The sequence below is a fragment of the Silurus aristotelis genome (assembly GCF_946808225.1).
Source record: "Silurus aristotelis genome assembly, chromosome: 15".
NCBI classification, from domain to species: domain Eukaryota; kingdom Metazoa; phylum Chordata; class Actinopteri; order Siluriformes; family Siluridae; genus Silurus; species Silurus aristotelis.
The window spans coordinates 11,365,206-11,389,918 of record NC_139588.1 but is presented as its reverse complement, the minus strand read 5'-3'; the positions used below and the strand labels follow the sequence as shown (position 1 = coordinate 11,389,918).

The window sequence follows — 24,713 nt, the reverse complement described above, 5'->3', positions numbered from 1 at the left end:
ACAGGTTTACACAATTGTGTAACACATTATCATTTTTATAGTGACAACTTGTCCAGAAGGATATACATAAACTAAGACTAATAGTAAGCAAAAGAATGTGCTCTAACAACAAGAAATCGAACTACACGCCGATAAAAGGCGTTGTATGTCCTTTAACATACTCAAATGTCGTTGTTTTGCAAATTGCTGTGGAATAATGGGAATAAAACAAACTGGTCCTGGTTACACCACAATGTTGTTGATCGGTTTTTCTTTAGCAGCGTGTTTTGTCGTGTTTTACTCCTGCTGCTTTTGTAAATAGTTACACTATCAATCCAATAAATTATGACCAGTGCTGTCGTACATGTAACGACTCTTTAATAATATAGTAATAACGTGAATGGGGATGAGAACGCCTAACAATCGTGCGTAAACAAATAAATGCAAACACGTGATTTCTTGAGAATGTGTTGGTTTTTGGTTTTTTTTGCAGATACGTGCATTATCAACAAGTCTGTCCGTCAAAACACTTGTTATGTAGATGTGTATAATAAGACTAAAAAGCCGCTTAGCCCTGACTCGCTTTGGATAAAGTGCTCCTGATCCATTTTGTAACGCCGGGGCCCTCTGTTGGAAAGCCGGGAAAGCGATGTGGGAACAGGACGGAAGCCCAACCCCCTCTCCCACAGTAAGCTCCGGATTTAACATGGCTTCTGGCTGCGATCGGGCGTCCACAGAGCAAACCTGAATGCATTTCCTTCTCACCTGCGCTTTTGCTTCTGCTTTCTAAGGTAACGAAATGACAAAAAACTCTACATCAGCACAGTTTCTCTCGGGTCTGCTGGTGGGCTCAATCACCAGATCTTCACTTCCGACTAGTCAGTGTTACTGAATGAGTGTGTGTGTGTGTGTGTGTGTGTGTGTGTAAGATAGAGAGAGAGAGAGATCATCTCTGGTGCCACTTTCTGCTTTCTTCTTATGTAGGCATCATAGCGCTGTGTGTATATACAGTGTATAGTCGTCAGTTTGGTCTGGTACTTGGGAGTATCTGGTGCACTTCTGCTGCAGATGTTTATTCATCCCAGTCAGGAAACGATGAAGCGTCTAAGTATCGGGACTTCACAGGCAAGGTTAGCAAACTATACAATTCAATGTGTTGTTAAAGTGGTGAATGAGCCCGTACTGGATTACTGCACTGGGTTTGATGGTTGCGATGACTAGTTTTAAAGTTACTTAGTCAATGATACAAAACCTGGAGCTGGCGTTTATTATAAACACGCCGTATCTTTGTGCGTTTTTGTGCGTTGTGTATGTAATAGAGCGCGTTCCGGATTATGTTTTTCTCCTATAAGAATAGAAATAAAGCCGCGGTGTAAATGGTGTAAATGGTGACGTGCGCCTACATTGTCAACAAATCCCGCAAGGGGTTAAAGGGCTGCGCTTCGGAGAATATTATGGCGAAAATGGGCGGGCGCGTGTGCGGTGGGCGGCGCTTCGGGGGCGCTGACGTAGGCGGCGTGCGGAAACCCCATTGGCTGACGCGCGGCTGGGCGTCCGCGTCCGCGACACAAAACGAGCTGCTTACTACGCGGCGGAGGAAACAGTGGGGGATGCGCTCAGAGCCGCGCGCGGTCAGCGAATCCGCTCGGGTCTCTAATGACCGATCAGACGAGACCATAGACAGAGGATGCGGTGATGGCAGCACGGTCAACAAACCGGGCATGGATGTGGATTCGGTAACGGGATGTTTTCTCAATGAGAGAGGGAAGAGCACTCGGTTGGGAATAATGCATTGTAGATCCGCTGCGCTGTTGCCCCAAATAGAGCGGTGTTTTGGCACACTCAGTCCCGTGTAAATCACAGGGCTCCACTCGCTCCACCTTGCCTTTCAATTACTCCACACACTCGTGGATTTGCTCTCTGATGCCAACACCCCCGGACTGCCTGTATGGCCGGATCATGAAGTTGTTGACGTTTTTTCTTTTGCTTCCAGAGAGCCTGAAAAGGACTAGAAAAAGTGGGAAGCAGCCAGGCAAGTTGCCAGCATGCTATGAAATCGTGACTTTGTCCTTGAAGAAGAAGATGGCTGCAGAGCTCTACCCTGCCAGCATAAACACCAACCTACCGAACAGTAACAGCACGGCGGTGACACCTGCCAACAAAAAGAGTATCGTCCAAGTGTCCCAGACAGCGACCACTCTGACTGCCACCGCCGCACAGCAGAACCTCAACAACAACAACGTCGAGACTGCCAGCTGGCAATCCACTCATCCCACACTCCGAGAGAGGTAAATCCACACCCGGTGACTCTGGTTTCTTTGACATGTCCCTGTTTGTTTGGCCGGACCTTCTAACATCATCGTCTCTCTTTCCAGGAACGCTCTGATGTTTAATAACGAACTCATGGCAGATGTTTATTTCATCGTGGGTCGCCCCGGCGAGTCCCAGAAAGTGCCTGCGCACAAGGTGAATTAAGCGCTCATGATTTTGGACTAACCAACACGGAAAGTGTCTGTTTCACTGATTTAATTCAATGTTCTGTTCTTTCAGTATGTCCTGGCAGTGGGGAGTTCGGTGTTTGGTGCCATGTTTTATGGGGATCTCGCTGAGGGCAAATCTGAGATTCATATTCCTGATGTGGAGCCTGCTGCTTTTTTAATCCTGCTAAAGTAAGCCATATAACTGATAACTGAAATCGTTAGCTTTTTTCATATTAGGTGATAAGCCAATTAGTATCAATTATTTAATAACAGCTTTGATTAAGTCTGTTTTCCGATCCTCTCCCTGCAGATACCTGTATAGTGATGAGATTGAACTGGAGGCAGACACCGTGCTGGCCACTCTGTATGCTGCCAAGAAGTATATTGTGCCTGCCCTGGCCAAGGCCTGCGTCAACTTTTTGGAGACCAGCCTGGAGGCCAAGAATGCCTGCGTACTGCTGTCTCAGAGCCGGCTTTTCGAGGAGCCTGAGCTCACACAGCGCTGCTGGGAAGTCATCGATGCCCAGGCCGAGCTGGCTCTCCGCTCTGAAGGCTTCTGTGAAATTGACCTGCAGACCCTGGAGATCATTCTGAAGCGGGAGACGCTCAACACCAGGGAGGCTGTGGTCTTCCAGGCTGTCCTGGAATGGGCCGTGGCCGAGTGCAAACGACAAGGACTTGGGCCAACAGCTCGAAACAAGAGAGCAGTGATGGGAAAGGTCCTGTACTTGGTGCGCATCCCCACTATGACCCTGCAGGAGTTTGCAGATGGAGCGGCGCAGTCAGATGTGCTGACTCTGGAAGAGACTCATGACATTTTCCTGTGGTATACGGCAGCCAATAAGCCCAAGTTGGACTTTCCGTTGACGCAAAGGAAAGGGCTGACGCCGCAGCGCTGCCACCGGTTCCAGTCCTCAGCTTACCGCAGCAACCAGTGGCGCTACCGTGGACGTTGCGACAGCATCCAGTTTGCTGTGGACAAGCGAATCTTTATCGCTGGGCTAGGCCTGTATGGCTCCAGTGGCGGAAAGGCCGAGTACAGTGTTAAAATTGAACTGAAGCGCCAAGGGGTCATCCTGGCCCAAAATCTGACTAAGTTTATTTCAGATGGTTCTAGCAATACCTTCTCAGTGTGGTTCGAGCATCCAGTTCAGGTGGAGCAAGATGCTTTCTACACAGTCAGTGCGGTGTTGGATGGTAATGAGCTCAGCTACTTTGGACAAGAGGGAATGACAGAAGTGCAGTGTGGGAAAGTGACCTTTCAGTTTCAGTGCTCTTCAGACAGTACGAATGGCACTGGTGTGCAGGGGGGACAGATCCCAGAGCTGGTCTTCTACGCATGAAAGGTGTGAGCACAGCGACACTGAAGTGCATTCCGCCCACTGTATTTAGATGCAATGAACACAAGGGGGAGTACAGGGTCCCGAGACACTTTTGCCTTCTTTTCAGTGTAGCAGTGGAGGACAGTCAAACGACAGCCTGTTTATAAAACAGACTCTTCTCTGACAAAGCTTGAGTGAAAGAATACTCCTCTGCTTTATTTATTGAGAAAAGTATATTTGATTTAATTATTGATGCTGCAGCATGCAGACATAGAAATTAGATAAATAAATAAATCTATATATTAACAAAGAAATCGATGTATTGCACTCCTGGTGGCATGTTACCACTAGTGTGTTTTTTTTTGTTTTTGTTTTTGTTTTTTTTTGTACATAACCTGAATTTAATTTGTTTACAGCTTGATGAAATGTCTTGTATTAGTGTGCAGCTTACTAAACTGCAGCTCATAAATTTTTGTGACTCAAACTGAACAGTGGATTGCCCTCCTTATTGTTTGAATGGTATTGTGTAATAACTGGAATGTAAAACCCACCAATCTGTACTGAGGAAGTTTAAAAATAGATGCAGACACATTAGCATAAACGATGACAAGGAAATATTAGAATTTGGACACAGATGATTTCATACACAACTCAAAAAACAGCCACACCAAACCTGAACTGTATTAGTAAGACAACTATCGCTATATAGTACAGAAATATCTCTATAACCCACATTAGGATAAGCTTTGCCTTGCCAGGCTGCAGGGGCAACTGAATAGGGAGATTGTTTCAATTGAGCCCAAAGAATTTGCTGTGCTGTCGTTTGCATTCTAATCGAGGACTTGGTGAATGCACAGCAGATGCAGGATGGTAAAACGGCAGATTTTTTTTGACAGACAAGCAGCTGAATATGAAATCGAAACACGTGGAAAGTGTTTAATCAGTCTGATTGCTGAAATTTTACCATGTACATTATGCTTTGATATATCTAAGGAACAAAAGACGTTTTCTATCCCTAATAAGATAAGAAGCAAAAAACAAAAAGCTTGGTTCAGAATGATTGCATTATGGAACCAAATTGATTTAAGACATGATGGTACCCCCTGTGTACCCTAAACCAACTCTGTTCATATAATTTCCTTTAAACAGATGGGTCATTTATATTCAGTCAAGTCTGTGCACCTTATATACAGTGATGTGAAAAAGTGTTTGTCCTGATTTCTTATTTTTTTGCATGTTTGTCACACTTTAATGTTTCAGATCATCAAACTAATTTAAATATTAGTAAAAGATAACACAAGTGAACACAACATGCAGTTTTTAAATTAAGGTTTTTATTATTGAGGGAAAACAAAATCCAAAACTACATGGTCCTGTGTGAAAAAGTGTGGTTTATCACACCTGAGTTCATTTTCTCTAGCCGCCACACCCAGGCCTGATTACTGCCACACCTGTTCACAATCAAGAAATCTCTAAAATAGGTCCTGCCTGATAAAATGAAGTAAACCAAAAGATCTTTAAAAGCTAGACATCATGCAGAGATCCAAAGAAATTCAGAAACAAATGAGAGAAAGTAATAGAGATCTATCAGTCTGGAAAAGGTTATAAAGCCATTTCTAAGGCTTTGGGACTCCAGTAAACCACAGTGAGAGCCATTATTCACAAATGGCAAAAATATTAAACAGTGGAGAACCTTCCCAGGAGTGGCCGGCCGACCAAAATTACCCAAGGATCACAGCGACGACTCATCCAAGAGATCACAAAAGACCCCACAACAACATCCAAAGAACTGCAGGCTTCACTTGCCTCAGTTAAGGTCAGTGTTCATGACTCCACCTTAAGAAAGAGACTGGGCAAAAATGGTCTGCATGGCAGAATTCCAAGAATAAACCTGCTGCTGAGCAAAAAGAACATAAAGGCTCGTCTTAGTTTTGCCAGAAAACATCTTGATATTCCCCAAGACTTTTGGAGACACACCAGCAAGTCCACCTCTGAATGGCTGAAGAAAAACAAAATGAAGACTTTGGAGTGGCCTAGTCAAAGTCCTGACCTGAATCCTATTGAGATGCTGTGGCATGACCTTAAAAAGGCGGTACATGCCGAAAACCCTTCAATGTGGCTGAATTACAACAATTCTGCATAGATGAGTGACCAAAATTCCTCCACAGCGCTGTAACAGACTCACGGCAAGTTATCGCAAACGCTTAAATGCAGTTGTTGCTGCTAAGGGTGGCGCAACCAGTTATTAGGGGCAAACACTTTTTCACACAGGGCCATGTAGTTTTGGATTTTGTTTTCCCTCAATGATAATAACCTTTTACCTTAAAAAAAATAAAATTTTATATTATATATATATATATATATATATATATATATATATATATATATATATATATATATATATATATATATATATATATATATATATATTAGGGCTGTCAATTGACTAAAGTATTTAATTGCAATTAATCTAACGATTGTCATGATTTAACTCGTGATTCATCGCAACTTAATCGCACACCGTTATTTGTTCTTACTGTGCAAATGTATGTTTATTATTAGTAAAACCAAACTCAACATAGAGTATGAGGACAAAATATTTTTGTAAATGTTTTAAAGTAACTATGGTGTTTTAAATTCCGTTAATCATCAGGACACCAAACTTAACTTTTGCTATGTTTCCACACGGACGCTTTTAATTGCCGGATGTGTGTATCATGGCGGATTTTGGTGATTGATTTGAGACAAACAAATCATGCGGATGGTCCGCTGTGGCGACCCCTAATGGGAGAAGCCGAAAAAAAGTTAAATTTGAGACAAACAAATCAGCAAACAAATCAGTAAATCAGTAAAACAAATGTTTAGTGTTCAAAATATATATATGTATTTTTTTAGTTTATTTTTTAGTAAAGAAAGGACGTCATAAATAAATGTGTGTTGCGTTAAAGGTTCTAATTTTGCCTTTATTTATATTTTTTGTAAAATTTTCCAAACAGAAATGCATGCCACGTTAATCGTGCGTTAATAAAATGAGTGCAGTTAAAATAAAAAAACTTTAATTTTGACGGCCCTAATATATGTATATATATATATATATATATATATATATATATATATATATATATATATATATATATATATATATATATATATATATATATATAAACTGAGTTATAGATATACAATTAATAATATCTCACCATAACACTTTGAAATGTATTAATTATAAGTACCACCTCTTCTGCAGTAAGAAATAATAAAATCCAACTTTACCGACAGCAGGCGCATTGATGCAGAGCTCTCTGGCCAACAGCAGAAAAGTCTTTCCCAGGATATACACATTCACCTGAGAATATAATATATTGAGCACACAAGTCTTTACATAAATACTGTAAGTTTTTTTTTAAGTTTTAAATATTATACCTGTGCATTTATTACTAAGTATGCATGGATGTGATATAATGCAGTATTCCAATTCTTTCATTTACTGTATACATGTCATAGTAGGGTCTTTAGTGTACTCTAAACCACAATATGCACTCTGTGTACTATGTTCACTTTCTCTGGGTATGACCAGTTATACAGTATGTTTAGAGCACTTTGGCCAACACAGTAAAGTAAAGAGGTCAAGCCCTCAGCAGCAGGTCTCTAGTTAGCCTGGCAGGCCCAGCAGGGTGCGGTGCTCTCACAGCCGGGTGTGGCTGCACTTGCTTAGGATTCATTGCATATTTCAGCTTTGCTGTAAGCCACCCTCCTAACATCTCGACAGTGCCAGACAGGGTTCAAGGGTCCATACTCCCTGGACAGCTGCAGGAGTATAAATAAGTGCAACACCAGCTGTGTAGCTCTGAAATGCCTCCCCCTGGAACCACTGTCGGTTTGTTACAGTGTAGAATGCAGGATTGATTCGGTAAACAGACATTTGCTATTAAAATTATTTGTAGTTTATTTGTAGTTGGAAAACACTGAGTGCCAACTCAGTCCTCTGTGCACTATTCACTGCATAGCCCCAATGGAAGATGACATTTACTTAAAAAAAAAAAAAATTAAATACTGCTCCTCGAAATATTATTTTACAAATATTTTTTCTGCTAAAACTTAAAAGCAGTCAACGGCCTGGCAGGTGGCTTTAGCTAGGTGGAACAGCTGTTATCAGGAACAGGGTTTTTTTAGTTTAGTTTAATTTCATATTTTCCCTTTTAGTTTAATATCTACTACTGTTCTAGGGAGTAAAGAATATATATATGAAAAAATAATTTTGTCACCCTACTGTATATATAAACACTCCATATGACTCCACAAGACCTCTAATACTATATAAAGGGGTATACTAGGGCCAAAAACTGTGAGGTTCCCTGGTGGTCTAGCGGTTAGGATGCGGTGTCTCACGGCTGCGGCCCGGGTTTAACCCCCGGTCAGGGACCCAGCCACTCTTAGTGCCGGTCCCAAGCCCGGATAAATGGGGAGGGTTGCGTTAGGAAGGGCATCCAGCGTAAAAACATGTGCCAAATCAAACATGCGGAGGATCCGCTGTGGTGACCCCTAACGGGAGAAGCCAAAAGAAAGTTTTTACTAGGTCCAAAAACTGTACGTATCAAAGTAACATCCACATGAATGCTAGAAGCTAAGCTGCTAAGATGTGGTTGGACAAAATATATAAAACATCTGGCATTCCGATGAACCACATTTCAAGTCGGTTTTTAAAAGACTGTATAACAAATTACCTTCGTATTCTGTGAAACCTATATAATAATATCTTGAGTTTGTACTTCATAATCTTGTGGTGTGTGTAATCTAAAGGCGTATCAGCTGCCTACAGTGTAGTCTAAGTGGAAATGAAATGCTTATAAAAATGTGAAAGCCAACCTGTAAAAGATCGCTCAGGTCCAGGAGCATATCTGCAGATGAGTTAAGGAAGGATAGATTTAAAAACAGATTTAGATACTACAAACATGAGAAGACATGCAGTGCTCCTGATCAAGAGCTGACAAGTTTAATTCCTTTAAGATGACGTCACTGACTTTCTTTACACAGTCATTAATGCAAAGCTGTTATAATTAACTGAGTTTGTTAATTGCCACATTGGATTATGGTGTAATTTAGTTTGATCATTTCGAAATCAACACCTCGCCCTCTGAGGCCTGGGGCAAACTATTATTCTTACATTGAGGAAGGATTCTCCCTGTTTGTCTGCCCCAGCTCACCTGTGCTGCGTACATAAAAAAAATACATTTACCTGTGGCAGGTCTCCATGGTGATTAATGCCTTCTAATGACATTAGGGAGAGATTAGTGGCAATGAAAGTGAAAGGCTAATCCTGTCTTATCAAGAAATAGCGAAGGTGATCAGTCGGGCTGTAATTACACTGGCGATCTTGATAAGGATAACGTACTGCGGTAAGTTGTTGATTAGAGCGACCAACAGAATTCTGCATAACGTTTAGGCAAATACAGGGAGCTAGATACCTTCTGCAGAGTTTAGATATGGGTTTGGGCTTATCAGCCATTTATGCACAGTAAAGTCTGAAATGCAACCGTGGCCTTTGCTAAGGCTGCACTTAGCTGAGGTTAAGCCGTTCTCTTGAATAAGCCCTTCCCAGGCCCCAGGGGCAGGCAGCCTCACCCGATGAAAACAGATCCAGCACTCTGCTTCATCACAACAGCTCAGGGATACTGGGCATTGCGTGCATGTGAGCATGTGCATGTGTATGATGTAACACTGAGCAGGTGTGCATCGGAAGAATAGGAAGGCTTGTTGCCATTGTGTAATAAATTTGAAAGGCTTTTTCCATAAAAAGAATAAAGCAGCTTGACTGAGAATGAAGAAAACATATATACTGTATATAGAGGATGATCTTCTTGACTATGGGCCATCAGTCAGACACTATTCTCTAAATATTATAATAAACTCATTTATATTCAAACTCATTACTATAAAGGTTATACATTCCTTTTATATAACTTTTGTTTTTGCCCTTGAATGCCTATTAAAAGATCTATATAGATCAATCAATTTTAAGTCCAAAGAAAGTGCAAAGTATATAGTAATGCATATAGAATAGAGTTCATACTACATACAATGCATGTAAAAATTCTACACCCTTTATAACATTGTAAAATATGAATCGTAGGTACAAAAAAACTTTAGATCTTTTTCAAGCAAAGAAAAAAAAGGAAACAAATGTACAATATCTTGGGGTTACATGTGTGCATATTCATTTATAAGGGTCATGTGACTATGTTTAGAATAAACTAATCACATTCACACTCCGGTTCAACAGTAAATATAATAAACTATAAACTTTCATCAAGGACAAGATGCTACTGATAAGCCTACACTAGCATTGAAGAAGCTCCAGAAATATCCGGCAAGTATCTGGCGAATATTCACAACATGGAATCCGACATATAATTTGGATAAATGTTTGGTGTAAAAACCATTGCTGCAAAAATCACCATACTTATGGTGAAGCATGGTGGGGGTTGGATCAATGCTATGAGGCTGCTTCTCTTTAGCTGGGAATGGGCCTCTAGTCAAGATAGAGAGGATTTTATTTTGTATTATATTTTTTTTACATTGATAGTTCCAAACACTAATATATTTTGACACAAAAACCTAAAGGCTTTTTGTTAAATGTCAACATCTTTGACCCTTCTAAAGTGGAGCTTAAATGTAATTTTTAGGCAGAAAAAAGTCAGAAAAAGTTCGGCTTGTGAGAAAATGGCTTGTTCATAGCTATTATAACACTGTTGCAAATTGTTCCACAACATGAATTGTCATTTTTAGATAAACCACTGCCATATAACAAAAATGGCTTCATCACTCCACATTGTTGTGGATTGTTTTCCTATAAGATCATAGTGTTAGGTCTTTTATTCCTTACTTATAGGTGAAGGACTGGATGTTGTAACCCTGTGGTGCATTAGAGAGAAGACCACCACTGTGATCATTCCTGAGAGGAAAGAGAGTTCTAAAACTGAACAGATGGTCTGTGCACCATAGTTTACTCAGCAGAACGACTCGGAATAATCATAATCCTGTCGCACTCATCCCTCAGGCTCTCCATAGGACATAATGTTTTTATCGATGGAACATCTTCCGTTATCATTAAAAAACCAAACCGGTATATTTTCAAGCAAATCTCTATCTAGTGCATCTGTAGTATACTTTCAAGTACCTCAAAAAATATTTTTGATAAATAATGATAAATGAAAAAAAAAAAAAAAACCTGCTTACTTGAAACTCAATTACAATGAAAGCCTAAGGGCAGATGGTGCAGTCAATGGATTTTCACATAAAACATTTCATTATGCTACACTCGTGTATCCATCAAATTTATCGGTAAATGAAGCTCTAAATCTAATTTAATCTCATTTAAGAGCAAATAATTGGCTGTTACAGATTACCAACATAGTCGATGTGGATAAAATTACAAATGGAAGTGTTTTGTTTTCCACCTGATGATGCGTGGAGACAACAACATTTTAAAGATAGCTTTTCTTCTATTACAATACAGATGTCAAACTTGTGGCCTGGAGGCAAAACACACAGCAGTGACTCATTTTATTGAGCCTGCTCAAAAATAACACAAACATTTTCACATTATCAAGAATTTACATCAGATTCCTCGGTCTAGTGAACACCTGTCTAAGCTAGCATTTCATAGGGCTGTAATGCTGGTAAAAATAGATATGCTCCTATCTACTGTTTAATGAAAATTCGAAAGTGTTGGCTTTTACTGTCATTCGATGACAAAACATACACGCTGTCATTGAAAAAAAAGTTGCCAAGGAGAACAGAAGAATAAAGACAAGGGATTGTGGACATCACACTCATATGTGCTTGTTGAACATCCCATTGCACAGATATCAGATAAGGAGACATGCACTTGATGTTCCAGTTCATCTAGCACAGTGGTGGATGAAGCACACGAACCATGTACTTCAGTTAACGTAGAAATACAGTAGGTCAAATATTACTTCAGTAAAAGTAAAGTGCTCCCTTTAAACTATCCCTTGTCCAAAGTACTATTATTAGTATTTATTATGTCTATAATGTTCCCTTTAAAATTTTTGGTTTATTTGCTTAATCAATTTATGTGAAAAGAATCTAATGTTACATCCTTTTACAAATGTGTGCCTTAAATTTGTTTTAAGTTTGTCAAGTGCCCTAATACTTTTGGCCATATCGAGTATGTTCTCAGCAAAAAACGCATTTTATTCTACTGTCAGAACCTGGGGTATTGGTAAAAGTACATACAATGCTAAAAATAAAAAAAAAATAGACTTAGATTATGTTTTTTCAAGCGATCACAAAAATTCTGATGTGGTCCCAGCCGAATCGGAGTCGGACTACACAAGGGTAGCTTCGGAAATGACATTCTCTAATGCCTTTCTCATTCTTAGACCTTCATTAGTAGTTATGAATTCATGTTGTGACATATTTTAAACATTTATTGACTGAATTCGAGAAGCGCCCTCAGGGATTCATAACACGTTAAGTACGTTTCACTTCAAGGAATTTTTATATGCTAAAGATTTAGGTTTAGGTTGAAAAGTGCCATCCTGTGTGTCCTATTTGTAGTTTATTTAAAAGGGTTTGGAAGCGAATTGGAAACTGATCCGCATAAAGCTCAAAACCTGGCAACTCTTGAAGTATGATTCGGATGAAAAGAATACAAATCATGGCAAGAATAAGGATACGGGGAGTCCCCTCTGTCCGGCACACCAGATACAAGCAGGCAGCTATGACGTGGGCCATCTTGCGTCCTCTTGTCAGATGCTTGCTCACCACCATCTTGAAGAAGTTGAAGGCTGTGTCTAGGCAGTGCTGGTTTAGCTGCAGCTGGCTGCCCAGGCTGTGTATTTGCCGTTTCCCTAGAGACAGGACACACACACATGTACATGAGTTCAGTCAAACACAGGAGCACACGCACACGCACATACACACACATTGAAGCATGACTTCACATGCAGGTGTTTAGTTTTTTTTTTTTTCCAGTAGCACTGATGTCATGAGAGGCACATCTGGACAGGCTCCCCTGAGCTTCTGGGCAGAGAGACAGCTGTTTTGGTCCCAGGAGTGAGACCATATGCAACCTTGTCTCGCTTTCTCTCAGGATGTTCGCGTGTTTGTGCTCACACTCACCCTAATTCATTTGACACATCTAATATATCAGTCCACAAGAATCCCACAGCATGGTGGAGTGTGTTTAGTTTATTTAAAGTAGCATTTAAACGTATGGTGCACAATCTGGTCAGTAATTCGTTTTGCATATGCTTCTTCCCAAAAAAAATTACAAAAATAAAAAAGTCCTCCAAAGCGTCTGTCCCTGGCAGAAGGAATCCGGTATCATACACAAGCATTAAGCAGATGTGGACTGAACAGAGACAGATGAAGAGGTGGATTCCATGCCTCAGCTCCCCAGTGTAGCATCAACATGCCAAACACCAAAAATAACCCAGAAAGCTTTGAAGAGCTTAATCCTTCTTTTCTACAGCCACTGTTTGCTGACCCCTTGCTCTTGTGTGTTCACACTTCTCAGGCCAGCTAGAGCACTGAGTGATTTTCATGCTGCACGTGCCACAGGATTAGCGGGGCTCAGTACCGCAGTAACCTGGACACATGCGAACATAGCAGGAGGATTACATCACCACAATGGAGTAAATTTGGCATCCTGGGAATTTCTTTCTCACTCGCTCTCGAGTTTTTTTAGTGAAGCAAAGTTCTCATATTACTTTGGTTATACTTAATAAATATCACACATGGGTTTAGCTTGCACTTTGGAGAAAAATTTGTCTTAGAAAAGGCCATGGTTGTCCTGTTCACAGCTTTTCCCATCTGGGCCGTGGATCTCTCCACCTTCTGTAGAGCTCCCATTGAGTTGAATGGTGATGTTCAGAGTGAAGCACTTTATTGTAAAGCAGAATAATTTACTGTGAAAACTTATGGCCTGTATAAACATTAAAAACCAATAAAAAAAAGTTTTAATGACTAAAAGACTAAATGCTCACCATTCTGAAGTGTCTGAGCACGTGACTCTTTCCCAAGACTTGTGTGGAAGCCGGTTCCAAGAACTGGGGTTTTCGCAGGACCTGCAGCGGAAAATTGCAGAAAGAAAAAAAAGCCACATGTCCTGGTTTATCAGAGAGCCGTCCAAACCACTTCCAGAAACAGAGCCACCTTCCTGTTTAGTTTGTGGCTTTTTATTTACATGCATCACAACATTTTTTATTTATAATAGGACATCCTAAAGCAGCTTTTGTAAGAATTCAGGTTGTCCAGGTTAAGGATGGACTGTAACTATGGGCCATGCAACAGCACAATTCAGAGTTAACTGTGCTTTTACACTGACTCCATCTAGTGGCCATTAGCAAGACAAACAGGGAATGCTGGAGAATATTTTGGGTATAACAGAACCTTGGTCATATGTAGTGATCAATGGCAGGAAATAATATTGGAAAAAAAATGGGGATGTGGTTCAATTTGAAATACATATAACATTAATAAAGTAAAATTCGCTCAATAGTAGTAGTAATAGTAGAAGTGTTAGAACTAGCAGCAGTAGAAGAAGAATTTTGCTCCAATAGATCTAATGTGTTCACCTTTTGGCGCACATTCATGTTTCATGACCCATTCTTTTTTTCTGTTAATATGCAAATTTACAAGCGCTACAAAAAACTAGTACTGAATTAGTGGTTTATACAGAATTTGGGAGAACATAACGTGAACCGTGTTGAAGGCTATTTACAGACGGAAATGTCAGCACCTAAAAACATGACTGAAGACATGGATCATTTACTAATGTTCAATGCAGACACTCTGCGTAATAAGCTGGAAACCAGGAAAGTCATTCTTACTTCAGAAGAAGTCTTTTCTCCATTTGCTTTTCTTTGATGTATTTGATAAGATTAAAGCTGCTGATGCGGCTGATGCCGAGCATCAAGGTTTTCTAAAAGATTGAGTGCTAGTATTTACACAAAACATGACAACACCCCCCCTCCACATCAGCACCACCCCCACCGCCACCACCCGAAACAACTAACAAAAAGAAACCTATACATGATATGATTAGCAAAGCAAACAGAAATCTCTAATAAGTGTTAAAAACACTCATATAAGTCGAGGTATAACTGTCATAATAGTAATAATAATAATAATAATAATAATAATAATAATAATAATGTTAATTATTAATAATAATAATAATAATAATAATAATAATAATAATAATAATAATAATAACATTACTGAGCTGTATCCCTATTTATTACCCACACTATCTATACTGTCTCACATTGTCTGTATTGTCTTGTCTTGTATAGTCTGTTTTTGTCTTGTCTTGTCTGTTTTGTCATGTATAGTGTTATTTATGTCTGTACTTTTTAGAGTCACTAACAGCTGGAAACAAATTCCTTGTGTGTGTCAACACACTTGGCCAATAAACCTGATTCTGATTCTGATGTTAGCCAGATCAAAGCCAATGCCTTTACCAAAAAACAAAAAAAAACAAAGCGTTTAATCTTTTAGTGCTGCCATTAGCTTTTCATTGGCAACATTAAATACGTAAATAAATGATAAACCCCTATTGTATATTAGCAAACAAATATATCGTGTTATTAATCTGATGTATGGGGTTTGGGGAGATTTTTGTACAACTGCCACATCAATATTCAAAAGAAAAAAATATAGCCTTTTTTACTGCATCTGTAAAAATTGTTTATGTAAAAGCTACACTGAGATAGAGGACTACATATTGCACTACCAACACACAGACTGTCTGACAGCTTATAGTAAGCATACTAACATTTTCTACATGAAAAACTGTTGCTAGACTGGAGTAATTCAGACAGCAAAATATCTCAGTACTGTTATACTAAATATCAGCACTCTTGGAAAAGTGCTTATCCAATCAAATTATTTCATTAACCTCAAATCAATATCTGAATTAAAAGGGACACAAGTTAGCAGGTGAAATTAAATGGACTTGACCCAACAGGTAACAATCTTATGATCGATTATCCTGTATAATAAAAACAATCCACTGAGTTAAAATAGAAAAGTCACACATGGAGATGCAGGGGATTGAACCCTGGACCTCATACATGCAAAGCATGCGCTCTACCACTGAGCTACATCCCCAAGTGCAAAACACCACTTAGAGTACAGTGTTCAATTCTCACATCTGATTGGTTGCCAAATAATGTGTTAATGGTCAGGAAAATATGAATTTATTCTAAATGTTTTCTCTTCGCAACAGTCGGAAAAAAAAAAACGGTAACTGTTTATAATGGTTTAAATATAAGCAGTAAGAGGAACTAATTAGATCTGCAAACATTCCACAACATAAGAAACGATTATAAGTTGTGAGCGTCGTTGATTATTTTCCAATAACAGAGTGTGTCGTTGGAACACATCGAGCACTGACGTACCATCGGCAGACACGAACTGTCCGATAGCAGAAGCTCCTCCACCACTGTTCTCCACAAACTGCACCTCAGACACGATGATGTTGTCCTCAAGCACAGAGCCGCAGGTGGTGCACACAGCACTTCCACGCGCCTGGTCTAGGTCTATATCATCTCCACCACAGTTCTTACAGCGCCTGCTACTCATCCTGAGTACTCAGAGATCCTGGTACACCTGAAAAGGAAGAAAAGAACATGCTTTTGAAAAAAAATAATAATAATTATATATATATATATATATATATATATATATATATATATATATATATATATATATATATATATATATTTGACAATATTTCATTATAGATTAGGGAACCTACACACACAACAGGTCCTTATACATATAAATGCTGGATTAAGTAAAAATATTGTGAACATTTTATTGGTATCAATGCAACACAATAAAGCAATGAATATTTATTTAGAGATAAGAAATTGATTTTTTGTTATAACTCTTTATAAAGGATTTACACATGCAGCGCCTGAGACTCGAACCCGGGCCGCGTCGCTCTCCGGTCTACCGCACTGTTCCGCTCAGCTACCGGACATAACAGCCTACCGCTTGTCTATACACTAAAGTATTACAGTTATCGCTGCTCCAGCTAGACTTTTTAAATCCTATTTTTATTATTTATGTTTATTATTATAGTATTATGATGTTCATTTGTTTGTGCTGCGTCTGCTTTAGTGTATGGAAAACATAGCCATATTTATGTAAAGCTAGCTCCAAGTTTCAGAAGTTAATCTCCACTCAGAAACTTGTTATAAAGATCAGATTTTTTTTCCCCCACTACCATATTTTCTTGTTTATCAATCCAACGCTCGCTCAAGTCTCTCCCGGTTTACCTGCTTGTTTTTTTCCCCCTCCTAGCTTGCTAATGTTACATGCAGTGATGCTCTCCTAGGCTAGTTAGCCACTCACCAAGCACAAAAGTAAACGCTACAAAGCAGTGCCTTCGACAGACTTTATTAACAACCGAGATATCCGTTATGATATTCCATCTTGCAAATAATAAATAAATAAACAAACCAATAAATCAATAAAAACAAAAACCGCTGTAACACTGTTTCACTGTCAGGTGAAATCGCCTCGCAATCTGATCAAGATGGAGCGCTAAAAATGTGCCTGGGTGGGGGTGTTCGCGAAAATACAACAAACGCTTCGCTTACACCGAACTACTTTTTCATTTGTTTCACATTATTGTTTAATTAGATTCGTTAGTAATATTTGGTTGGGGGAATTATTTCATATGTATGTTCTCGTAAACTAACATTCATTCATTCAAAAGCACACCCCTATACTGGAGCATACCATTATCAAGGCCTTTCATAGTTAAAAACTAACCCGCGCTCTTTTCTGGTTGAGTTTGAGCTTCATTATGGACTGTGATATACCAGTATTCTTACATAAAAAATGTTTCCTAATCTATTTTAGTACATTTTTTGGTATAAGTGTAATTATATATGTATTGTTTTACATAGCACTCTGAAATTGTTTTACTTACAGGAACCTTTATTTTGGCGGGTATTCGAAGTTTTAATCTTAACCAGGAAATAGTGTTCAAGACCAGGCGCGGGAATTTTTTTATGACAATGTTATTGTAATAATGATATAAAACCTATGAGGTCTGTAACTAAATGTGATCAGCTTCAGACTTTAAGACCGAGTCATGAGATACAATGGATTGGGATAAACTTGAACTGAGCCCAAAGATTATTCATGCTTTAAGAAGAGGTACAGAAATGATATGGGATAATGGTGTATATTATTATTATTATTATTAATCACCTGTATTGAACTGTATAACAGGATATGAGTTTATTTATTTGCACTAAAAAATTTTCCCCAGCCAATGTGAACTCGGCGAAAAAGATCCTGAGTCTGCCAGCTTCTGATCTCCAGAGGCTCCTTCAGCTGTCCAGCTCTGAAGTGCAGCTGGTGCTCCATGCAGTTTCTAGACTTTTCCGCTCAGTGCCTCCTGTTACAGGTAAATACACCGGCTTTTAGAGCAGAGTGTCAGATCAAACCTGGTTTATTAATAAGACCAGATTAGAAACTTTTTCTGCACAAACAGAAAATGTTATTTGTTCTGTCTGACATACATATCCCCTTTTTGTCTCCCATCCCCCTCGTCTGTCCTACATACTTCTCGTCTGTCCTACATAACCCGTGACTGTCTGACATAACCCTTGTCTAACTTACATAGGAGAATGTCTGTCTCACATTCTCCTTTCTGTCCCACATCCTCTTGTCCATCCATTATACCCTTGTCTGTCTCACATCCTTCTGTCTGTTTCACATCCCCCTGTCTGTCCTACATCTTCTCATCTGTCCTACATACCCAATGTCTGTCATTAATACCCCCGGTCTGTCTTACATCCTCCTGTCTGTCCCACAGTATACCATTGTGTTGTTGAATTCTCAAAAAAAATAAAAGATAAAAAAAAAGGTAAATTGACATTGTCCCAAAGCAGCTTTACAGAGATAAATAAGTTATCAAATCTTTTTCTTTCAGCTTCTCCCATTAGGGGTCGCCACAGCGGGACATCCGTCTCCATACCCCCCTGTCCTCTACATCTGCCTTTTTCAACCCAACTACCTGCATGTCTTTCCTCACCACATCCATTAACCTCCTTCCTCTTTTCCTCCTTCCTGGTGACTCTATTCTTAGCATTCTCCTACCGATATACCCCATGTCCCTTTATTTGCACAAAATAAATTCTTTAATAAAAAACACAAAATCTTTTTTCATAAACTATCAGTTCGAAGCCAATGCCCCTGACTGAGCTAACTCAAATTACAAATGCCAGTAAGTGAGAAAACTCAAATCTCAAGACAGGAATCTTATAGCTACATCATACATCCTACATCTCCAGCACTTAAATATATGAGCGAGCATGTCTTAATGTATATGCAAAAGTTAAAATTGCATCGGCAGAAAGCTTTGGTAGGGTGTCTGAATAATTAGGACATTTTTATTGTATTTTTTAAAAATATTCTCACATGTCCTTTACAGCTTTACAGCTTACACTTGGAGAATTTCCATCTTTGGAGCCTGGACACAGGCTTTCATTCGCTTGTCCTGTTTTGGATGAGCTCTTGTCTGGTGGTCTTCCCCTGCATGGGATAACCGAGTTAGCAGGAGAGAGTGCTGCTGGAAAGACCCAGTTTGGTCTGCAGCTCTCCTTGTCTGTACAGTATTCACGTGAGCATGGAGGACTCGGAGCAGGTAAGGCTGGAACTGAGGCTGTATTTATAATGTAGTATTTATTTGGTTTTACATATGGCTGAATAATAATGGCTACATTGCTAATTACTAACAATTTACTATAATGGTGGTGGTTAAAAGCTTAAAGTTACTGCTAATCCTGGAGTTTCACATATGTTGGGATAATTTTCCTCAATAATTAAATGACCAGGTCTAATTTTTGCATCATTTGTTTACTTGGGTTTTCTTTGTTGGCTTTAAGGACTTTAAAAAAGAAATCTGCTTTTGGTCATATTTATGCTGACTTGTAGAATATTTTAAAGGGTTCACAGATTTACAAGCACTTGAAATGTTGCTTACTTACTGACCAGGCCTGGTCTTCTTACTACAAATCATTGTTAGGTTCATTTATCAGTGGAAGATTTGACAGAAATATGTTTGACTGTAATCCATGAACAGGAGCTGTATATATCTGCACTGAAGATCCTTTTCCCATTAAACGCTTGAGGCAGCTAATTACCCAGCAGTCTCGCCTTCGCCCAAATATTCCACCGGCTCTGATCCGCTCCATCCGCTTCAGTGACAACATCTACATCGAACACACTGCAGATCTTGTAAGAGGAGCTCACACATCCCTAAAAAACACACTAAAAAGTTTTTCAGCATTTGTATGGGGAACAAGATGACAATAGAACACATGATGTATAAGCATTAACTACTGCATAAAACACTGCCTGCTTTTATTTCCCATAAAGAAGCATAGTAATATAATTCTGTACATCATCAGAACACTGTCTGCTTCTACACTTCACATTTGTTTGTGTAAACGTATTGTATTTTATTTACAATATCCATAATAAAGCTTATCATGGCTTTATTACCTATGATACAACACTAGCTTTAATATGTGAAGAAAAAGAGAACTTTTTTGTTTGTGCATGTTCTTCTGTATGTACAACAGTGGAGGGCCATCAGGGCCAACAAGGCCTTCTGTGCTGGAGTGCTTCTCTATCAGAATCACTGAATCACGTTTAAATAATTTTTTTTCCATGCTTATGAATGAAATTATTCCCAATAGTCTATTCTCACATTTTTTATAGCGTTTCTCTTTCGGGTGTCTGTTCACTTCAGTTTCTGGAGTTTCTCTTCAGACAGATTTCAGCCGTTATACATCACATGTATCAACGGAATCTGCCTCGAGCCTTCAGAATGAACAGTGTGGGAAGCTGGACCTTAGAATACATGCTGTTTAAAGCTGTAATTTAAGAGATTTTGATTCGGTTGCACAGGGGCCATGTAGCAGGCATGCAGTCATGTCAGCCTTTCCACGTCCTTCGATTGGATGGTTGGAGAGCAGCCTAGTCAGAGCTATCACCACATTTGTCTGGCTGTGAAAGCTGTTGTTTTTTTTTTTTGTTTTTTTTCCTTTCATTCCACAATGGCTGACAGAGGAGAAGAAATCGACTTTGTTGCAGATATACTAACAAGGACATTTCCAAGATGGACTTACCAAGAAAAGCTGGACATCTTGAGGAAAGGTCTGGCAAAGCACTTTAAAACAGTAAGCTTTTTCATGAAGCATATATGCGTTTTTCTTTACTTTAGAATTTGCACAAAAACACACAATTCGCTATCATTTAAAATCCCCAGGAAAACTGTAATGCACAAAAAAAAGCACAAAAATGCTCCAACGTCGTTTTATGAAGAAAATATTGATGATTCTGATAGAGATGGTGTATGCGGGCCTGTCTGTGGTGCAGCGCTCTGTTCTACTCTGTCTCTGTATAATATCGATGGGTTCTATATCGTCATAATGATGGTATTTAGAGATGGATAGATCCAGAGCACTGAAGGCCTAGGTGTGAAATGCAGCGTCTGTCTGTCTGTATGTCTACAGGAGGCCCTGCAGACGTGTGTGACGCAGCGAGTGCGCACGCTGCTCGAGCGAGGTCTCGTGCGCCTCATCGTGGTGGACTCGGTGGCTGCTCTGTTTCGTAGCGAGTTCCAGGCTGATGAGGCCATAGAGAGAGCACGTCACCTACTGGCCTTCTCCGCCACGCTACATCGACTCAGCCATACATATAGTGTACCTGTTTTCTGCATTAATCAGGTCTCTCGCTCTTTCTCTCTCTCTCTCACACACAAACACTTACACACAGATTTGTGTAGTATAAAAGTCACACGTTCTACTTTTCATTGCGTAGTATAAATTGATCTAAACATCTATATACAGTCAAGTACACCTTCTTTGAATTGTAAGCTTTTATCTATCAGGACATATTAAACATTATTTGATTCTTAGCATATTACACCAAGTCAATCCATGTGTGATAAACTAAGTACACCGTGTGATTCAATAGCTTGTAGAACAATCTTTAGCCGTAATTATGTTCATGGGGCGCAGTAGCGCTGGGAACAAAGGCGCTCGGTTACTGATCAGAAGATCAGGGTTCCAATCTGCCACTCTTGGGCCCTTGAGAAAGGCCCTTAAACCTCTGTGCTCCAGGGGCGTCGTATAATGGCTAATCCTGCGCTCTGACCCTAACTTCCAAGCAAGCTGTGATATGCGAAGAAAGATTTTCTTCTATTTTCTATCTTTCTGCATGACATTCTTAGTCAACTATCATTGTGAAGGAATATTTGGCTTACTCTTCTTCACCTGACCATTCAGTTAGCAGCACCTAGCGACATAGCCGGGAAAGCGGTCAGTTTTTCACTGTGGCATTTTTCATTATGTAGATCAGAAAGGCAGGTTCAGTTATTGGATTTTAAATTACACCTTTAATTGCACATCGAAGACACAATATTGACTACTGAAAATTTAGGCTTAGAGAAATTCCATAATCGTTACTCTTCTTTACTAGGTGTCAGATGTTGTGGACGGGCCAAACCCAGGCCGCTGTGATTACGGGTGAGTAATACCTGCGATATTGATCCTTTTGCTGAATGTCACTTAAGCGTAAGCTGAAAGCTTGTGTTTGTGCTCCTTCAGGCTGGTAGACAGTAAGCTGCTCCCTGCCCTAGGTATTATTTGGGCCAATCAGGTGATGGTGCGTCTCATGCTGAGGAGACAGGAAGGCTGTTTAAGATCAGGGGAGCAGACCAGCGCTGCCCGCAAATTAGAGGTGGTTTTTTCTCCTCATCTGGCTCGAGCGAGCTGCCTGTGTGGAGTCTGGGAGGAAGGTGTTCGAGGAATCGCACAAGAAGGAGAGGTCAAATCTTCTCCTGGCATCACAGAGCAAAGAAAGAAAGATTTTCAGGAGCCGACAGACTCTATTAATCAAACAGCCTAATAATTACAAAACCTGTTTCCACAGCATTAGTATGATTATATATTAAATGATTTTGTAAATACACTGACCAGGCAAAACATTATGATGTTATAACATTAAGACTAGTGAAGTGAATAACACTGATTATGTTGGGCAAGTGTAAGGATTTTGCAAGGTTAATAAGGGCCAAATTGTGATGATTAGACGACTGGGTCAGAGCATCTCCAAAACTGCAGCTCTTGTTGGATGTTCCTGGTCTGCAGTGGTCAGTATCTATAAAAAGTGGTCCAAGAAAGGAACAGTGGTGAACAGGGTCATGGGTGGCCTAGGCTCATGGTGGTCCGTGTGGTCTGATCCAACAGATGAGCTTCTGTAACTCAAATTGCTGAAGACATTAATGCTCAATGGGTCAGAACTGTTTTGGCAGCGAAAGATGGACCAACACAATTTTAAGGAGGTGGTCATAATGTTATGCCTGATTGATGTATGTCTGATTTAGTCAGTAAACTACTTTTTACCTTTAGTTTTCAGTATAATTCACTAAAAATCTGTTTGATGATGAGGAAAGCTCCACACTGTTAGTTTTGTTGAAAGGTGTGTGGACACTTTTTTTTTTTGGGGGGGGGGGGGGGTTAAAATATTTTCACGTGAAAATGTGCTAAAATATATATTTAATACTGAACAGCAGAGGGCGCTCCGAGACCATGAACCCCATTCACTGCATCAATCCAAACCAGAGTAGGATGTTATAGATTATCTGCTGTACTCAGGTTATTTGTTTCCTCCTGCATAATTGCTGAAATGGGTAAACAGCACTCAACCTGCTCAATGATCAATGCCACAGCAGTCACTGTGACTTCTATTTGAAAACATGGTTCCCCTGGGACGCACAGCAGACAGTCCTTGGAATTACTGTGTTCTAGAGAATGATAAATCACTCAGCCATCCCCTCGAAAAGACTATTACATTCCATTGGTCTTTTATAGAATTTATGTATATGAGAGGAAGAGGTCATAAAGGGTCAGTCTCTCTCCCTGATCCTGATACTGCGTGTGGGTGGAATGAAGGATGGATCGTGATGGACTGTTCTAGGTAGCAGCTGCCAATCTAACACTCAGCCTATTAGGCAGCAGCTGAGTGATCCATTTTTCCCTTTGGGAGTGGGGGAGTGGGGTTTGATTCAGCATTGTGCTCAGTGCAGGTCACAGAAATAAAAAAATCACCTTCAGTCAACCTACACTACTGGTTTCGGAGTGTGTGTGTGTAGGTGTGTTTTTGTTGATGTACATAGATTTTGTTCCATGTGAGAAATAAGAACAACTCTTAATGGGAGTTATTTTCTTGTAGTTTCTTGTTCACTCTGTTTTTTTAAATTGGCTAATTATAAACTGACTGCTCAGTGAGATACCAGTATCATTAAAACACAGTCAACTGAATCATATCCTGTTTACATTATTATTATTATTATTATTATTATTATTTGTACCTCCAATCCCTATTCTCTCTTAGACTTCTGCTTGCATACAATGTGCCTGAATACGTTTCTTTATATCTGAAAAACACATTGATAGTATTGCATTCAGTTTACATTTTTCTGTTTACAAATACATTTTCAGTAGTGTACACTCATTTGAAGTGTTACATAAAGATCTGTTGTTTTGGTACATGCCAGTTTGTATACTGTTAAAGACATTGCTCATAGGCAGAGCTTCCAATAATACAATCGCACATTTTTCCCCCGCACACGTTTACTAATAAATGTTTTTACATCCATTCAGTCATATTTAGTGTGCGTGGAATAGAAGTGTAGAAATATTCTGATGCAGGTTTTAGGTTTCACTGCCATAATATTGATGATTTTTGCTTGTATCTCAGCTTCCCTTTTGGATTCTCCGTATAACTTATTCTTAGGCATGTTCCAGATATAGCGTTTTGATTTTGCAGTGGCTGCCTCATATATACTCTGCGTGTGTGTGTGTGT

At 39.5% G+C, this 24,713-nt stretch overlaps 3 protein-coding genes across 6 annotated transcripts in view; 2 read left to right on the top strand and 1 right to left on the bottom strand.

Moving 5' to 3' along the window:
* The window catches only part of brf1b (BRF1 general transcription factor IIIB subunit b), a 61,499-nt gene extending 44,104 nt beyond the window's left edge, over positions 1 to 17,395 (bottom strand). Inside the window, exons 1-6 of one of the 2 annotated variants that reach the window (XM_083561955.1) lie at positions 17,174 to 17,395; positions 16,213 to 16,423; positions 13,795 to 13,875; positions 12,484 to 12,657; positions 8,648 to 8,679; positions 7,055 to 7,127 (exon numbers count right to left, since the gene is read on the bottom strand). In XM_083561955.1, coding sequence (XP_083418081.1) covers positions 7,055 to 7,127; positions 8,648 to 8,679; positions 12,484 to 12,657; positions 13,795 to 13,875; positions 16,213 to 16,396 — 544 coding nt within the window. In that variant the 5' untranslated portion in view covers positions 16,397 to 16,423; positions 17,174 to 17,395. Of the gene's footprint in view, positions 1 to 7,054; positions 7,128 to 8,647; positions 8,680 to 12,459; positions 12,658 to 13,794; positions 13,876 to 16,212; positions 16,424 to 17,173 lie in introns of both variants that reach the window. The other variant, XM_083561954.1, reaches the window with a different exon arrangement.
* btbd6b (BTB (POZ) domain containing 6b) lies at positions 517 to 4,265 on the top strand. 3 transcript variants are annotated; one of them, XM_083561983.1, is made up of 5 exons: positions 517 to 770; positions 1,973 to 2,267; positions 2,355 to 2,445; positions 2,530 to 2,648; positions 2,770 to 4,265. In XM_083561983.1, the coding sequence occupies exons 2-5, from the start codon at positions 2,062 to 2,064 to the stop codon at positions 3,800 to 3,802; spliced, it is 1,449 nt and encodes a 482-aa protein (XP_083418109.1). In that variant the 5' UTR covers positions 517 to 770; positions 1,973 to 2,061; the 3' UTR covers positions 3,803 to 4,265. The 3 variants fall into 3 exon arrangements, with proteins under 3 accessions (XP_083418109.1, XP_083418110.1, XP_083418108.1); XM_083561984.1 differs by having other exon boundaries at positions 519 to 1,109; XM_083561982.1 differs by lacking the exon at positions 517 to 770 and having other exon boundaries at positions 1,157 to 2,267.
* Positions 17,396 to 17,721: 326 nt separating the features above from the next.
* On the top strand, positions 17,722 to 22,816 carry xrcc3 (X-ray repair complementing defective repair in Chinese hamster cells 3). The gene is made up of 7 exons (XM_083562015.1): positions 17,722 to 17,986; positions 18,102 to 18,239; positions 19,269 to 19,481; positions 19,920 to 20,074; positions 21,358 to 21,570; positions 22,325 to 22,371; positions 22,453 to 22,816. The coding sequence occupies exons 1-7, from the start codon at positions 17,932 to 17,934 to the stop codon at positions 22,751 to 22,753; spliced, it is 1,122 nt and encodes a 373-aa protein (XP_083418141.1). The 5' UTR covers positions 17,722 to 17,931; the 3' UTR covers positions 22,754 to 22,816.
* The last annotated feature ends 1,897 nt before the right edge of the window (positions 22,817 to 24,713 follow it).

Coding starts and splice junctions, on each gene's coding strand:
- btbd6b (XM_083561982.1), top strand. CDS start 1,903: ATGCCAACACCCCCGGACTGCCTGTATGGCCGGATCATGAAGTTGTTG. Junction 2,268..2,354: donor CATCCCACACTCCGAGAGAG/GTAAATCCACAC, acceptor CTCTCTTTCCAG/GAACGCTCTGATGTTTAATA. Junction 2,446..2,529: donor AGAAAGTGCCTGCGCACAAG/GTGAATTAAGCG, acceptor CTGTTCTTTCAG/TATGTCCTGGCAGTGGGGAG.
- xrcc3 (XM_083562015.1), top strand. CDS start 17,932: ATGGATTGGGATAAACTTGAACTGAGCCCAAAGATTATTCATGCTTTA. Junction 17,987..18,101: donor TATTCATGCTTTAAGAAGAG/GTACAGAAATGA, acceptor AATTTTCCCCAG/CCAATGTGAACTCGGCGAAA. Junction 21,571..22,324: donor CTGTTTTCTGCATTAATCAG/GTCTCTCGCTCT, acceptor CTTCTTTACTAG/GTGTCAGATGTTGTGGACGG.